This window comes from Setaria italica, chromosome IX, assembly GCF_000263155.2.
Source record: "Setaria italica strain Yugu1 chromosome IX, Setaria_italica_v2.0, whole genome shotgun sequence".
Taxonomy (NCBI): Eukaryota; Viridiplantae; Streptophyta; class Magnoliopsida; order Poales; family Poaceae; genus Setaria; species Setaria italica.
Window position 1 is genome coordinate 32,096,978 of NC_028458.1, and position 14,834 is coordinate 32,111,811.

At 43.4% G+C, this 14,834-nt stretch overlaps 2 protein-coding genes across 2 annotated transcripts; both read left to right on the forward strand.

Annotated features, from left to right (window-relative positions):
* Positions 1-4,354: 4,354 nt before the first annotated feature.
* On the forward strand, positions 4,355-5,634 carry LOC101767446 (proline-rich protein 4). Its single transcript, XM_004983328.4, has 2 exons — positions 4,355-4,574; positions 4,861-5,634. Exons 1-2 carry the CDS (start codon positions 4,421-4,423, stop codon positions 5,352-5,354), a joined length of 648 nt encoding a protein of 215 aa, XP_004983385.1. The 5' UTR covers positions 4,355-4,420; the 3' UTR covers positions 5,355-5,634.
* Positions 5,635-11,075: 5,441 nt separating this feature from the next.
* On the forward strand, positions 11,076-12,390 carry LOC101767848 (proline-rich protein 4). Its single transcript, XM_004983329.3, has 2 exons — positions 11,076-11,385; positions 11,494-12,390. The coding sequence occupies exons 1-2, from the start codon at positions 11,223-11,225 to the stop codon at positions 12,150-12,152; spliced, it is 822 nt and encodes a 273-aa protein (XP_004983386.1). The 5' UTR covers positions 11,076-11,222; the 3' UTR covers positions 12,153-12,390.
* The last annotated feature ends 2,444 nt before the right edge of the window (positions 12,391-14,834 follow it).

Below are 14,834 nucleotides of genomic sequence, written 5' to 3' on the forward strand. Positions count from 1 at the left end.
GGTAGAGGATGCTATCCCAAAAGCTTACTTCGGTCGCATAAGGACCGGCTCAGGGAAAGTCTCTCTAGTGAAATGTGTGACCATACATGCTAAAAAGGTACAGCCTACGGGAGTGCCTTTTTATGTGAGGCTTTGATTCACACCCCGCTAGCTGAACATCGAAATCTATCCCAAGGGGGCCATGGTGGGCAACAGAGATGCTGGAGCAGGACCTTCGCATAGTCCCAGGTCTGGTCGACACGGGTTAACTGATAGGGTCCGAGACCCTGAGGGCAGAGGCCTTGCTTACTTTGTGCACATTTTTCCGGGTTCATATCCGCATAGCGGATGATAGTCACCCCTATTTAGACCCCAGCATATCCGTGGATGGACTTAGGGAATGCTGCCTAGAAATATGCATGGGCAGGTATGGATCTTGTAGGCTAGTACCACCTTTCACGAAGGTATGGGCTGATTGGGGTTTAGGGTAGACCTCTGCGCAGAGTCATAATCTATCTAGATAGCCGAGGCTCACGGTTACGAGCTACACACCTCTGCGCAGAGTCATAATCTATCTAGATAGCCAAGGCTCACGGTTACGATCTCACATAATTAAAGTTCCCGTCAGTTAGCAATCATAACTTAGGGATGGTGAGTAAGGCCCTACAGCGGTTAACTTAAATGTCGAGGTCCTTTTCATCACATCAAGTCATGTATTGGGGGGTATAAAGGAAGCACCATACATGTGCCTGCCTCATCTGGGCATTACGCACGAGCACACGACCCTTGCATGAATGGTCGGACAAAAATTTATCCTTGCGGTGGCACGGAGTTCCTTCTATAGTTTTACTTTTTGGTTACTAGGCCTATTAGTTTGTGATGAGATATGGAAATTTAATTAATTTAAATCGTAATTACGACATGAGACGTGGTAGCTCTCAATACGTATGCCTTATTAGCTACTGTAAAAAAAATACATACAGTTTGAGCTAGGGTTTTGCCTCTCTCCAGAATCCTTTCATCTTTGTGGGGGAGGACTAATAAGGTTTTCAGAAGCACTCCACACTTCTGCTCAAATTCATCACGATGCCTTATCCTTCCCTTTACATGGTCCCCCACACTATTTCATTATCTTCACCACTGGTTGCTGCAACCCGTCTTCAAGAACACCATCAACATCAATGCATCTACACAGCCATGGCTTCGATGTCTTTTAACGTTCAGTATGTGTGTCTTGTTGTGAACCACCCAGTCAATCATATTTTCTAAGACAATGATGATGATCGATGTTGTTGTTGGTTGTTCCCTAGCTAGTCTGTTAAAAACTTGCATGCTAGTTTTTGTGGTAGTCATGTTTTATCTTTGGAATTTAGTTTTGCAATTGCCTAATTATTTAACAATGTAACCACATGTACCACAAGAAGACGATAGAGAGTTTTTTTAGGTCACGGAAAAGATTATATTTACTGCTACAAAACAAATTATTCCAACACCATTTTCCACGCCAGTTGAAAAAACCCAGCGGTGATATATTTTCACTACAGGGTTGAAGGTAGGCGGTCGTATCAGACAACCGAGCTAGTAGTCAAAACTGTGAAGCTGAATCAGCAGTGTCGCTCATTGCGAGCGCTGCTGGCGCGCGATGGGGCCAAGGTGTGAGATGTGCTGCCGTGGGATGGGGCCACGTGCAGGAGCCACGGCGCACATGCACGTCTGCGTGAGCTTTTTTGTCCCTTTTTCTTCTCTATTTTTTCCATTCAATCTTTTTTTATACTATTCATACTCATGTAAAATATTTTTGATGTACAATTCATGTGCATAAAATGTCTAACAACATTCTTGCAGATGTTGTGGCAAACGTTGTACGCCTAAGTTATTCACGTCATGAAAAACTACGCTATAAAATTATCACATAACAAGTTATTAGAATAGACAAGCATATGTATAAATTGTGTGTATAAGTTACCTTGTAAAACTGGAAATTCGAAATTGTCCTTTTTAAAGTTGTATGTAAAAGTTATGCGCATAAATTATGCAGGCTATTAATATTGTGCTAACAAATTTTCCGGTAAGAATTTTTTGAGTAACGTTATGAGTTATAGTTATATGCATAAATTATGACATTTCAAAAATAAAAAGTTGCGTGAATTAAATTTTTTCAAAAAGGGAAAGTTCGGATGGAGTGGAGCAGTTGTCAGAAAATAGTTAGCTGGGTTAGCTGCTAGAGCGCGCCTGTTAGCATGGCTAAGTGAAAACCATTATCATAGCCAGTTTGTGTCTCGAGCCATGCGGATTGTCACCGCCGTCCCGTGCATCGAACTGGTGAGTACCAAACCAAATAAAAGCTAAAGTATATATAAACCCCCCTCCCCTCTTCTTCCCCGCGAGCTCCACCCTTCTTTCACCATTGTTGCAGCCGTTTATCTCCAAATTACTCGTGGAGGATCCTGATTTTTGAAGGATGGACATTTTAGGCTGCAAGGCAGAGGGACAATTGCCGAGAAATCAGTATGTGCTGATGACCTTATTGCTTTCAGGCAAGCACATTTTGTTATCCTTCCACAAACCGGTCGTAGTTTCACCATATCAATATGCACCGGCAGTAACTAGAATCACAAAACAGTGGCAAAGGAAGTAGCATGGCTCGCGAAACAGCACATAGAAAACTTTGACAGCTGGTTACAAGATTAATTGTTTGATGGGTGTTGATACCAGTTCTCGTTAGCTAGATCTATTGGCCATGGGACCACCCGATACAGTGTTGAAGCCATTTACACTAGAAAACGAGACAAAATAGTGTGAACCACTAAAAAATAGTGGATTGGAAATCCAAAGTTCCAACTTTCAAGGACAGGCTGAATCTCTCAAGGATCTCACAAACACCGTGTACCCAATCATGACCAGGTCCTAATTGTAAATTTATTGCAAGCTAATAACTTTGGATTTACTGCACATAATTCTTGTATTTATGTAATAGTTTAATCTTCATCCTCAGGTGATCAACCATCCCAGATGGTGCAAACTCATGTTGTATTGCAAAATCATTTCTAGTCTTCTGGATCCAACTACTGCTGCATTTAATTAGACACTTCAGATACAACATCTCGCCTCGTCCGGTGTGTCGCAAGCATCCAAATTAAAGGAATCACAGTAGCCATATTGTGCAAGCAACAGCTAATCTACTTGAATTGGTGTGCATGAGTGCATCCATGTGAATGGTAAATGAGAAGACGAGTAACTATTGTTCTCAAATATACAAGCACTATTTTCTATTTATTTAACAAAATCAAAGGATATGAAAATCTAGTTACTGTTAAAGAAAGACCTATGTGCACTGTGTAACTTATCTTTAGAAACCACTTGCTCCATCAATTCATACCAATGCTTCGATCTTGGGACCAATTTGTCCAGTCTGTACATTAAACCAGTACAGCTTGAGGTACTACAAGTTAATGTGTGCATACTCGAGGCCCACTTTCTAGATCTGATGCTGGCCGGCAAAAGGTAGGGTATTTTTCTACCGTTATCCGCAGTAGGATCCCGGTAACATCTGTACTTCATTCTTTATGAAGCTCGTCCTTGCAGTACCAAATTCGCCAGTTCACGTGTCTTCAAGATTTGAATTAAACCAACACCTCTTTCTTGCAAGTACAAAGCAAAGATCTACGCGAACATACCATACAAAATTACTAAAGTACAGGCTAGATGATAATAATAATAAATAATTAAAAGAACAAAAAGAATCTAATGAATCAAGTATGGTGAACCATCCATACTGTACTATTTTGTAGAATTCCATTGTTCCAAATTAACAGCATGTTCGCTTCAGCTTATCAGCCGGCTTATCAGCCACCGAACAGTGTTTTTCTTTCACAACAAATCAGCCGTTTCAGCTTTTCAGCCAACTTATAAGTCCAGCCGAACAGGCTCTGATCGGGAGGTTAGGGATCAGTTGCTCCACGCATGCATTTACTGTATACCGGCAGTAGAATTTACTCCGGTCCATCCAAGTGGACCATGTATCCAGCGCATGTCGCTGTGTTATTCCTGCTGCAGAAGCGCATGGCAGTAGTTGCAGCAGCTAAACTGGCACAGGTATGCATCCATCCATCCATGTGCTCGCGCACGTACGAACATATCTACTGAGATGCGTGTATGCGCTGCCACGGAATAAATGTAGATCGCCAAGGCGATCAGAAATTGAATTCAGCTTGATCCGGACGGCGTGGATTCGATTAATGTCACATCTACATTACCGGCGCCGCTGCTGCGTGCCTGCCTTGCATATGCGGTTTGCCCGCGCGCTCTGCCATGGAGCTGCATGCCGAGCTGTGCGTGATCAATGCGGGCGCGCCTATAAAAGCCATGTAGCGCGAGGTTGATCTCTCCACCACACACACAGCTACCATACCAAGTAAGCCTTCGACTAGCTAGCAGCACCATGGCAGGAAGGGTGCTCCTCGGCGTCTGCGCCGCGCTAATGGCGATCGCTGTCGCTAGCGCTGCGGAGGGCCAGGTGGCGTCGGTCGTCGTCGGCCTGGCCAGGTGCGCCGACTGCACCAGGAAGAACATGAAGGCCGAGACGGCTTTCAAAGGTACGCCAGTAATTAACGTGCGGGCATGCGTGCGTAGCTAGTGCAATACAGTTCCATGGTGAAGTTGTTGGGACGGCCAGGGTTTCCTGCACCGGCAAGAAATGGGGAACCTAAATTCACATTGAATTTCAAATGGAAATCTTGAATATATACAAACCATAACGAGCAAAAAAATCGCTAGTATTGCCGTTGACACCGTTAGAATTTGAAACTATATGTCTAAGCAAAACTGGCAGGACCCTTGACTTCTTTCCAGCTTCAGTAAACTGTGTCTCGTTGTCCACAGGTCTTCAGGTGGCGATCAAGTGCAAGGACACCAACGGCGAGTACGAGACCAAGGCCGTCAGCGAGCTCCAGAGCTCCGGAGCCTTCAGCGTCCCCCTCGCCGCCGACCTCCACGGCGCCGACTGCCACGCGCAGCTCCACAGCGCCGCGAACGCGCCCTGCCCCGGCCAGGAGCCCTCCAGGATCGCGCCCATGTCTGGCGGCACCTTCGTCGCCATCCCCGGCAAGACGCACTACCCGTCCGCGGAGTGCGCGTCCGCGTTCCTCTGCGCCCCGATCAAGAAGCACTTCCTCGACCATTTCCACAAGAAGCCAGTGCCGGAGTACCACCCCGTTCCTGAGCACAAGCCAGCGCCGGTGTACCACCCTACACCTGAATACCACCCTCCCACACCAGAGTACCACCCCCCGACGCCGGAATACCACCCTCCTACTACCCCGGTGTACGGGCAGCCAAAGCCAACTCCGATCTACCATCCTCCTGCTGAGCACTGAATAAATCATTCCCGTGAGTCCAGCATATTTTGCCACGGACGGCGCAGCTGGGACGGCATGCATGAGGCTTGCGATTAGTTATTTATATTTGTACTTATGTCTTATTACTAGTGCACGAAGGGAGAATAAATGTTGAGTAGTTGTGAGGTTGTACTTGTGATCGTTGTTTAGCTTTTAATTAAAAGCGGGATGCGTATCTTGTTTCTTCGTCAGTGTAAGCGACTTGTTCGTACGTCCTCGTTATATGTGAAATTAGCAATCGCTTTGTTTTAAATGTCAATGGATTACAATAACCTTTCTGCGGCTAGAACCCTCTTCAAAGAAGATGATGCACGGTGTGCTCCTTTATATGAATGAATAATAATTAAATTGTTCAAGATAAAGTAAGCTATTTGTCTGTCATAATATTGCTTGCTAAAAGAACTATGTTAAATCGACAATATTCCAAGCAACAGAACAAATTGTTCTGATAAGTAAATCAAAATGTTATAATCCTATCCTTCCCCGACCAAAAAAAAAAGAGTAAGTCAATGTTGCAGATAAAGAAACTTGATGTTCTAGAAAAAGCACATGAAAAAAATTCATTTTGCCAACTTGATACAATGAAAATGTGGAAATGATGGCGAGCAATTTAAATACCAAGAGAGTTATTCTCCAATTTGCTTAAACTGGCACACCTATGCTGTCCACCATTCAAATACACCCCCACAGGTGCCTCTTAAGCACAAGCCAGCGGCAGCGTACATCCCCACAACGGAATATAATACCACCCCTCCCACGCCTGAATACCACCCTCCCACGCCGGAATACCACCCTCCCACAGTCCCACTCCGGTGTGCAGGCCACTGAATATATCTCTCCTCCCATGAGTTCAGCATCTTGTACCACAGTCGTCAGAGCTGGAACGGAATGAACAAGGGTCGCGTTAGACCGTTAGTTATTAATTTGGTGTGTGTTAGTACTGTAGTTGTGAGGTTGTACTGGGTAATCGTTGTTTTTCTTTTGATCGGAGCTGATTGTGTATCTTGTTTCTCTCTTCATTAATAGTTTAACCGACCCGTTCCTCCGCCCTCGTTCTATGTGAAATTAGTTTATTCTCTGTTTTTTAATGTCAATATATTCATCTTTTCGTTAGAACCTCTAATAAGAAGGTGATGCATGGTGTGCTGCTTTATTCGAAATCAAATAATGTTTAATATCCTAATTAGCAACACACGTACGGCATCCATGCTTTACGTTTCATCGTCCTCAAATATGTGACTTTCACCACTATTCTTTTTTAATATAGTTTTTTGAATTAATAATTGCCCTGATATTCTAATGTATTTTTCGTGAAGTTAACTACTAGTAAAAATATATCATATGCATTACTAATCAAACATGGGTGCATGATGTGTTAGCCTGCGTGACGTCATGGCAGAGGATCCTGCTGTGTGGTGACCGTTTTTAGAAAGGGTTGGATTTTTATTGATAAATCACTTTTACATCCAAGCCCCTCAACGGGTATCCCTGAAAGAAGATAAAATTAGACATAAGTCCATTATAGGAGCATCCAGTGGCTCCCATCGTCGCCGACCTTCGCTACCGCAACCTGGTTCTCCTCCATCTCCCGCAACAAAGAAGATGACCTAGAATGAAGCTTCTGGCCAATTCCTGGTTCGATGAAGAGTCTTCAAATTTTAAGCCCATCAGCAGCACATCGTGCTTTTCAACTGTTGAACATCCTGGGCAAACCCCACTTTCACTGGAAACATACGCCAGTCACATCACCGGCAAGCTCCGGCCAACAAGCAACAATCCCACAAAGGGGATCCCTTGGAAGTTAAGTCGATTCTTAACCTCCGAGGGAAACCTCCTTGGAGGAACAAAATCCTGGTGAACACGCCACCGGTAAAAGCACCAAGTCTCCTTCGAACAACAACCATATTGTAGGTCACGGATTCGGCATCGCCACTGATGAGAAGGCCACAGACAAACCAAAGTACACAAAAGATTGGAGCATCGACGCGTAAGAAGAAAACGAAGAAAAATTCGCCGATGCCAAACCTCCTACAGATGATGATAGTGTCGCTGTGCTCATCCCGCTCATGGACCACCACCAGAACCCGCCCACCATCGACATAGCCGACGCCAAAGAAGCTCGGGAAAGTCTCCAACCCTAACCCAAACCTACACAAACATAAGCTAAAAAACAAGGGTATATACAACGACCATCGATTCTGCGACTCCTCCCTATCTCTGGCGCCAAGGTGGCCTCCGGAGATGAGAAGGAATCGACGGAATTGGAACTTGCCTGGGAGTCACTCGTGATTTACTGTAGCTTGGGGAAAGAAGTATCGAGACCGCAGTGAACGATTAGAAAATTGATGCTGATCAGAGGATCATGGCAGACGGAGCCACAAATGGGCCTGTTCTTGGACTATGCAAGTTTTGTTCTCTTTTTCATTCTTTTGGGCTTATTTTTCTTAGTTTCTGTCAACCAATCTCCGCTTATCTCAGAATTTCTATTTTTCAACAGATAGAAAAATATTAAAATGGATTCCTTAGATACGGATAGCTACATTTATTGTAAATAAATAAAAATGTTCCATGCAAATAGAAATTGAATGTTCTTGAAAAATCACAAGAAATGTTACGTCATTGCTTCCAATGGAAATTATGAAATAAACATGCTGCTAAAACATGGAAACGATGGTGGAAAAATATAAATACGAGGTGGTACAAATATTTGTACTTCAACTGTGTTCCAAATGAAGAATAAATTGTTCAAAATCAAATATGTTATTTGGCTGTCATAATTTTTTTGCTAAGAGAATTATGTAAAATTGATAATTGTAACCCAGTATTTTACAGTTCGAGCTGGGTCGACAAAAAAACCCGATTTTTTTAAACCTAAAACTAGCACCTAGGCCCGTTGATTAACTGTATCAAGCTAGCAAATTTGGACCCTAAGTCGGGTCTGGCTCAGACCGGACCGCCCACTATTTTTTAGTAGGACAATAATTTATTTTAAAGCTGTTCTAATTTTTTTCCAACAACCTGCAAAAACAACGCAAAGACCTGCCCTAAATATGCTTCGAGCTATGCTTAGCCCGCACATTATCGGCTTGGTTCACGATGAAGGTAGGGGCATCACTCCACTGTGAGCCAGTGACTCCATCTCACGTGGATCATGTCCATGAAACTAGCACTCGGGTGGAAAGGTTAGGTGGTGCTATGGTTCACTGAATGGCACGACGAGGGCAGCTATGGGTTTAGGATGGCGAGATGAACCAGGATGAGGCTCAAGGCTGCGGCTTTCATTGGTGGTCAGGTAGACACGTAGTGGCACCTATGCCCGACATGGCAAAATAATGTTGACACATAAATGGAGACCTAGTTTAGATGAATCAAGAACCCATTGCAGGATGGACATGGCTCAAGCGCTCCTCTGCTGGGCCAGAGGAGGGTCCTTGCCATAGGGCACCTGTGGGTTTGCACGGTGGCGCTTCGATCATGTGAACATGCCGTGCGCAGCGACAAGCATGGGGTAATTTCAATGGCTTGACATGTCCTACGCCGGCATGAAGGCATGGCCATAGGTAGGCACTTGCGAAAGAGGCTGAATAATAGCTCACCTAAGGGCTCCTCAGTGACAAAGTGAGGAAGGTAGGGTTAGGGTCGTGGTGTGGCAACGTGGGCGGTGGGCAGGCTTAGTGTAGGTGAAGTCGTGAAGGTATGGACAAGGCAACTGTCACGAGCGGCTTTATGCCTTAGGTGATGGATGGCTCCTTTGCGGGTTGATGGCTCTTGTTGTTATTGTCGATCCATGTGTGGCAGCCTTGGTATTATTACCTTAAGCTCTACCTCCTCTCCTCCTCAACCTCCCTCTCCTTCTATATGGGTTGGTGGTGGCGGCGGATGTGAAAACCTCAAGGTTAGCTCCGGTTTGGAGGTCCGCGGCCTCAGGGTTTTATAGGCAAAGGTTGGCCTCAGGTTCTCGACGTGTGACAGTGAGCTTCATGGTGCAAAGGGTACAAGGATGTTTTCGATAAGCACCAACATAATGGGTGGCTAGCCATGCACCACGGCGTGGGGTCCTAGTGTGGGTGAGTGTGACAAGGCAAGATGTTTCCCGTGCAATCGTCTTGTGCCGAACAAAAGAAGGTGAGGCGGGGTGCTAACTTGGCGCCAAAGTGGAGAAAATGAGAAAAGGTAGTGTTGGCGTGACAAGGGATTTATGGTCCGACATGGGCTAGCTCGGGCTGGTTTAGGGAGATTTGTTTAGGTAGGTTGTTTAGTTAGCAGGCCGGATATGTTGGGTTCAGGACCAAGTTATTTTAAACTAGATTTGGGGTTTAAACCAATTCTAATTTGAATTAAATTCAAGCTTGAAAGGCACTCAAAAAATGCAAAAAAATTCAATTAAAATCTAATTCAAGCATGCAACCTATGAACACATATTTAATGGGCACTTTAGTTTACTAGGAATTTTATAAAGGAGAACTACTTTTTAAGAGGCAAAAGAGTTCATGAACCATAACAAACACGAAAAATTTTGACGATCCAAATTTTTGCACATATAACATATACCACAAAATCGTGGGATGTTACAATAATGCTCCAAAAAACCAAGCAAATTGTTCTAGTAAGTAAATCAAGAGGTTATAATCCCAGTTTCAAAAAATAGTAAATCACATGAATTTTTACCATTTTTCCCACTTGATACCATAAAAATGCGGAAACGACGTCGGACAATTAAAACACCAAGAGAGAGTTGCCATGCAGTTGGTTTTCAATATGCTTGTGCTGGCCCACGTACGCTGGTATGACATCTTCTTTATCTACAAATAAAAATTGAGATTTGGTCTACTTGCACTAATATTGTATATGTAACAGCAGTGAGACATATAGTAGCTTTTCATATAGTTAAACTTTCCTGCCTATGTAGAAACTTGAAAAGAAATTGAAGCTGGGCCACACAGGACTCGGTCAGTGAGGAAACAGCAAGAAAAGTGAACGGGAGTTTTGAACCTTTAGGATTACTCAACGTTGTACAGGAAATAAATGTGGACACAACCAGGTCAATAATCCAGCTTCAGAGGTTGCATGATTGCACTCAAATATGCCGCACTATCTTAGGACCAATTGGAACCAAGAGGCTCAATCGCTTAACCGAGCAGTCACTACTACCATTGTTTCTTGAAGTCTTTAGACCATTGTGAGCCTAAAAAAGACTCCCAAAGCAGAATCTGACGGTCAACCAAGTTGTTCCTCAATGAAACACTCAACCCCCATAACTGCAATAGATGCAAAAACGCTAAAACAAAAGCTCAATCTTCTTTTTCCTAGAATTTGCCTAGCCTACAAAAATGCTGGTACCAGCAGCCGACACTTAATTATTCAACTGAACTTTGGACCAGCATTATTCCTGTGCTCCAAATATTGATCTAGTTACAAATTTAGCAACGTGCTCCAACAAAAGTTAACAATCATTGTTCCTTAAATGCAGCTATTTGTTGGTGATCCACGCAGGTATCCGTGGATGTGAACAAAGATCGATGGAGTTAGTAGCCTGCAGGTAGATCTGGCAATATGGAGAGCAGACAGAGGATGATCAACTTGGAACGGCACATTAACTCTTCAATCTGCAAAGCCGGTGCCAGAAGTTGGTAGCTCCTTGATCACAAGCTAGCCGCTGCACTTAGGTTCTGCCAAATGCTTCGGTTCAGTTGCTCTCAAAAAAAAAAATGCTTCGGTTCAGCTCCGTCGATCACCCGTAATCCTATATAAACCCGGGACGGCCTCTCCTTGATCTCCATCCATCCACATCTCCACTGCTACCTAGTCAAGTCTTCTGTACTCGGAAGAATCAGCCAAGCTTCCACAATGGGGGCTCTGCCTCGCGGCCTGCTTATCGGCGTCTGCGCCGTCCTGTTAGCGGCCGTGCTCGCCCATGCTGCGGAGCCCGAGGCCGCCTCCATGGTCGTTGGCTTGGCCAAGTGCGCCGACTGCACCAGGAAGAACATGAAAGCTGAGGCAGCGTTCAACGGTATGCTGATTTAAATGCATTTTGCTGGGAAACTTGTTGTTTTTCAGGAACTTGTACGGAAAGATTATTTAGCTGACGAATTTTCCTGTCCTCGTTTCGTTTCTTCAGGCCTTAAAGTGGCTGTCAAGTGCAAGAACGCCGACGGCATGTTCGAGACCAAGGCCCTCGGCGAGGTTGACAAGTCCGGCGCCTTCAGCGTCCCGCTCGCAGCAGACCTCCTCCGCGAGGACGGCGAGCTGAAGCAGGACTGCTTCGCGCAGCTCCACAGCGCCACCAACCAGCCATGCCCCGGACAGGAGCCGTCCTGGATCGTCAGGCCGTCCAGGGATGACGACGAAAAGAAGAAGACCTTCGTCGCGGTGGCCGGCAAGATGCACTACTCATCAAAAGAGTGCGCCTCCGCGTTCCTCTGTGACCATTTCCACAAGAAGCCCATCATGATCCCTCACATCCCCAAGGAGACCATCGTGATCCCCCACTTCCACAACAAGCCGGTGCCCGAGTACAAGCCGCCGACGCCCGTGCCGGTGTATCACGCGCCCGTGCCAGAGTACAAGCCGCCGACGCCCGTGCCGGAGTACAAGCCACCCACTCCAGCGCACTCCCACCCGACGCCGATCTACCATCCTCCTGCCGACCAGAAGACCCAGAACCCCGAGACGGACCCTGAGAAGTTCAAGAAGCTCCTCCCGTTCATCAAGAAGAACCCCTTCTTCTTCCCCAAGTTCCGCAAGTTCCCTCCTGGCAAGGTGGAGATCAAGGCTTAGAGAGATTGGTGGGAGCTGAATTGAAGCATATAGTATTATATAGTTGGTTTGTCGGCATCTACTGTTACGTAATGCTACATGGATCCTTACCACTTTTGGTCTCATCAGGGTGTTTCGTTAGCTCTTACAGGCCTCCAGCTTATAGGAATAAAGCATTTGCTCTGAGGATATGTGCCTGGATGAAACTACCTTAACTTATTAGATAAATATATATAAGTTTGCGTTTTTTTGTGGTCGATGTTTCTCTGTGGTCAAATTGTTCATGCTGGCTGATGATTAATATCCATCTTCTTACTGACAATTTTCATTCTGTACATGGGATTCAGACTGGACTTGTAAAAGCCCCAGCATGCTTTATGTAGTAATGAAGAGACAATTTTGTGAGAGTTGTGGCTTAGTTCAGAATTCAGGCATATCTACCAAACATTATAGAACCAACCTGGGACATTGCTTGCTTTCCAAGATCTAATTACGTTGCATTCATAAGTGGTGATGAAGAATCAGGAAGTCTGGGTAGCAAGGAATGCCTTTTGCGGCTTGCAGAGATTAGAAATGGAAAGCACTGGAAATACTACAGTATTCACCATAATAGTTAACATACAACAAAACTTAACTAGTAGTTTGTTATTTATGGTGGAGTAAAGATGTGTTCAATTTTCGTTTGTTAGATTAAGGTCAAACAAAAATCAGGACGATTTCACTTTCGCCAGATCTCTAGAGGCCATTGTAAAATATAATTTTCTGAATATTCACCAACTCATCATTTCTAAAGCAACAAGAGGGGTCATTAGGCGGCTACATCAGAAAACTAACAGATCATTTCTGGTATGTACTGTAACTTGAAAACAAAGCCAATGGCCGAGCATGCTTTCCATGGCAGCAAGAACACAACAACTTCGATCACTAGAGGTAGTAAAAGAGGCATAAGTGAGGAAATAGTAGCTAAGGATCGTTGAACATACTTGATAGTTGTACATGAGAGTACCTGACGCATGTCTCTCTAGTGATACCACAGCATAAATATCTGGACACTCTTTTGATCTTTTCCATTGCAATTACCTGTACCCATCCCGTCCTCGGGTTAGGAATTGCTACTACCTAATAAAGGCTGCATAGAAGCTTAGGTTAGGTGTAGAACTGAAGCACATTTCATGCGTTACATAGGCCAATCTATATTTAAGAAAAACTTTGATGCATGAATTTTATAAGTTCCAAGAAACAAACACAAAAAAGTTATTTACTTCAGAATATTTGTTAGTAAAACCAGGTCCTGTTAAGCGTAAACTTATGAATATGTTTCCTTAAGCATCAGATAGTCCACAAGCACAATATAATCAAAATGCATAACAGTTGCACGTTGCACATATGTATTCTTTTATTTGCAACTTTTTTAGAATCTAAAACCATCATAAAAGTTTCCCACATAAATAACCATCACCATAGTTTCCCTTTTGTCATATGCCACAGCTTAACTATCCATCCATCACAGCATGGACATAAAAAAAAATCAAATCATGACCTTCGGAAGTGAGAGTACAACAATGCATGAATACTGATTTATTTTACAGGAATACCGCAAAATTTATGGGGCTGGTAACTTTTCTGCATGAATACCTGACAAATGAACTGTATTAAGGACAGTACATCAAAATAATCTTCAAAATCCATGCTAACCAAAATGATAACTCTTTACTGGTACATGTATAATTGGAGTTATGTGTGGAAAGGATTGTTCCCAAGTAATGAGGAAAGTCACTTCAAAAAAATTGAACTACCAGCAACGCGATCTGTGTGGAACAGTTTCACACTCACAAGTCGCAAAGGAATTGCATAGCCATCCTTTGGCTATTGACTACTAATACACAGTAATCAGTAGTTTCTGCCTAATAGCAGCAGCATAAAGTAGGCTGCTGGAGCACGACAGGCCTGTAAATAAAAAATGTTCCGGTCCTCAATTTCAGAACTACTAGGATCAAGAACATTTTTCTCGCAGCTGGCTAAATCAGGATAAAAAAAGAAAAGGGTTGCCTTCCAAGCATCAAGATTCAAGAGTTATGCATTCGGCAGGCTACACCGCTTACCAGTTACAATAACGTCCACCTAGGCACCGACCTCCTTCATATCCTAGTACCTAATTCAAGCACTACTACAGAACATAGTTTTAATAACACCAACTTGTGTTACTATAGCTCAATAAGTGTGTTACTAGGTGACTTAGTAACACATCTTGTTAGTGTTATATTATGCGATGTTACTATAGTCCAATCTATTGGAACAAAAGATAGGTGTTCCATTACATCCTAAAAAATGTTACTACTCTGTAACACAATTATTGATATAATGGAACATTTGTCATGTGTTACAATGATTATTTTAGTAACATATTTTTTAGCTCTAGTAACTCTTCCACATTATGAAAAAGAATATAGTTTGCAACAATGGAACATATAGTTTGTAACATATATTTTACCTATTGTAACACATCAAAATTTTCAAAAAATAAATTTTACCCATTTCATATATGGCAAATAATGTTGACATGATTTCTTTCCCAATTAAACATACACATTGCAAAATTGCACGAAACATAATTTTTAGTAATCACAATAAGATACATTGATTGTACATAAAGAAAATAAACATAGTATATATAGTGATAGTATACACATAAAAGTAAAGTTG

What these genes read in the sequence shown, in the direction of transcription:
- LOC101767446 (XM_004983328.4), top strand. Translation starts at nt 4,421, where the DNA reads ATGGCAGGAAGGGTGCTCCTCGGCGTCTGCGCCGCGCTAATGGCGATC. An exon ending in GGCCGAGACGGCTTTCAAAG is followed by an intron (nt 4,575 to 4,860) that starts GTACGCCAGTAA and finishes CGTTGTCCACAG; the next exon opens with GTCTTCAGGTGGCGATCAAG.
- LOC101767848 (XM_004983329.3), top strand. Translation starts at nt 11,223, where the DNA reads ATGGGGGCTCTGCCTCGCGGCCTGCTTATCGGCGTCTGCGCCGTCCTG. An exon ending in AGCTGAGGCAGCGTTCAACG is followed by an intron (nt 11,386 to 11,493) that starts GTATGCTGATTT and finishes TCGTTTCTTCAG; the next exon opens with GCCTTAAAGTGGCTGTCAAG.